Raw genomic sequence first — 961 nt, forward strand, 5'->3', positions numbered from 1 at the left:
TGTAAGATAACGAGCTGCAGTACAAGACACCCTCCCGCTGTGCTGCCTTTCCCCGTCCTCAGGTCTCCGCCCTCAATCGGAGGAATTGGGTGGCTCTGAAAAGAGCCTTTTGGTTCGCTGGAAAAGGGTCGATTTGCTCAGCCGCCGAATCCATAGAGAGTGCGGCCCTGGCGTTTCAGAGCGTATACCACATCCATGGCAGTGACCGTCTTGCGCTTGGCGTGCTCAGTGTAGGTGACCGCATCCCTGATCACATTCTCCAGGAAAACTTTCAGCACCCCGCGGGTCTCCTCGTAGATCAAGCCCGAGATACGCTTGACCCCGCCACGGCGAGCCAGGCGCCGGATGGCTGGTTTCGTGATGCCCTGGATGTTATCACGGAGCACTTTGCGGTGCCGCTTCGCTCCACCTTTTCCCAGGCCTTTACCTCCTTTGCCTCTTCCAGACATCACGTTCCTTCACTCCAATCGCTGCTGAATGAAAGTGGCGCTCCCTCACCTTCCTTTTTTATACAGCCCGCCCCGACCTGACTGAGAAACAGCTGACACAGAGTGAGAGGCGGCCCGGATCGTTAACAAAGTGACAGCAGAGAAATATCCAGCTCCGCCTCCAGCTAACTCCCGCCCCCAAATGGATCTGTAATTAAACCTTTTCTCCACAAGGGCAGTGAGCATAATGCCCGGCAGAAAACCTGCAGACTCGAGTTTCACGTTCAAAGATTGTAAAAACTGGACATTTTAAAAGCAATTTATTACAATTAAGCACCCATGTCTCGGCCTTTCTTTAACAAGGAAACACGGCCGCTTCCATTTCAATTTCAGTTTCTATTCCTCCAGCTGAATCAGACTGAGGTATTTCTTGGAATTGTGTTGTGAAGCGGGGTTTCTGTGCCAGGGTTCCTCTCTTAGAGACTCTCTCCCTGAATATGTGAAAAGGAAACGGAGATGAACTGAAACTGCAC

General features: G+C 51.9%; 1 protein-coding gene across 1 annotated transcript in view; it reads right to left on the reverse strand.

Annotated features, from left to right (window-relative positions):
- Window positions 1-6: 6 nt before the first annotated feature.
- LOC109928922 overlaps window positions 7-961 on the reverse strand; it is a 3,410-nt gene continuing 2,455 nt past the window's right edge. The window contains exon 3 of the mRNA XM_048621009.1: window positions 7-456. Coding sequence (XP_048476966.1) covers window positions 138-456 — 319 coding nt within the window. The 3' untranslated portion in view covers window positions 7-137. The remainder of the gene's footprint in view (window positions 457-961) is intronic.

Source organism: Rhincodon typus, unplaced genomic scaffold (genome assembly GCF_021869965.1).
Source record: "Rhincodon typus isolate 14 unplaced genomic scaffold, sRhiTyp1.1 hic_rhity00000051, whole genome shotgun sequence".
Classification (NCBI taxonomy): Eukaryota; Metazoa; Chordata; class Chondrichthyes; order Orectolobiformes; family Rhincodontidae; genus Rhincodon; species Rhincodon typus.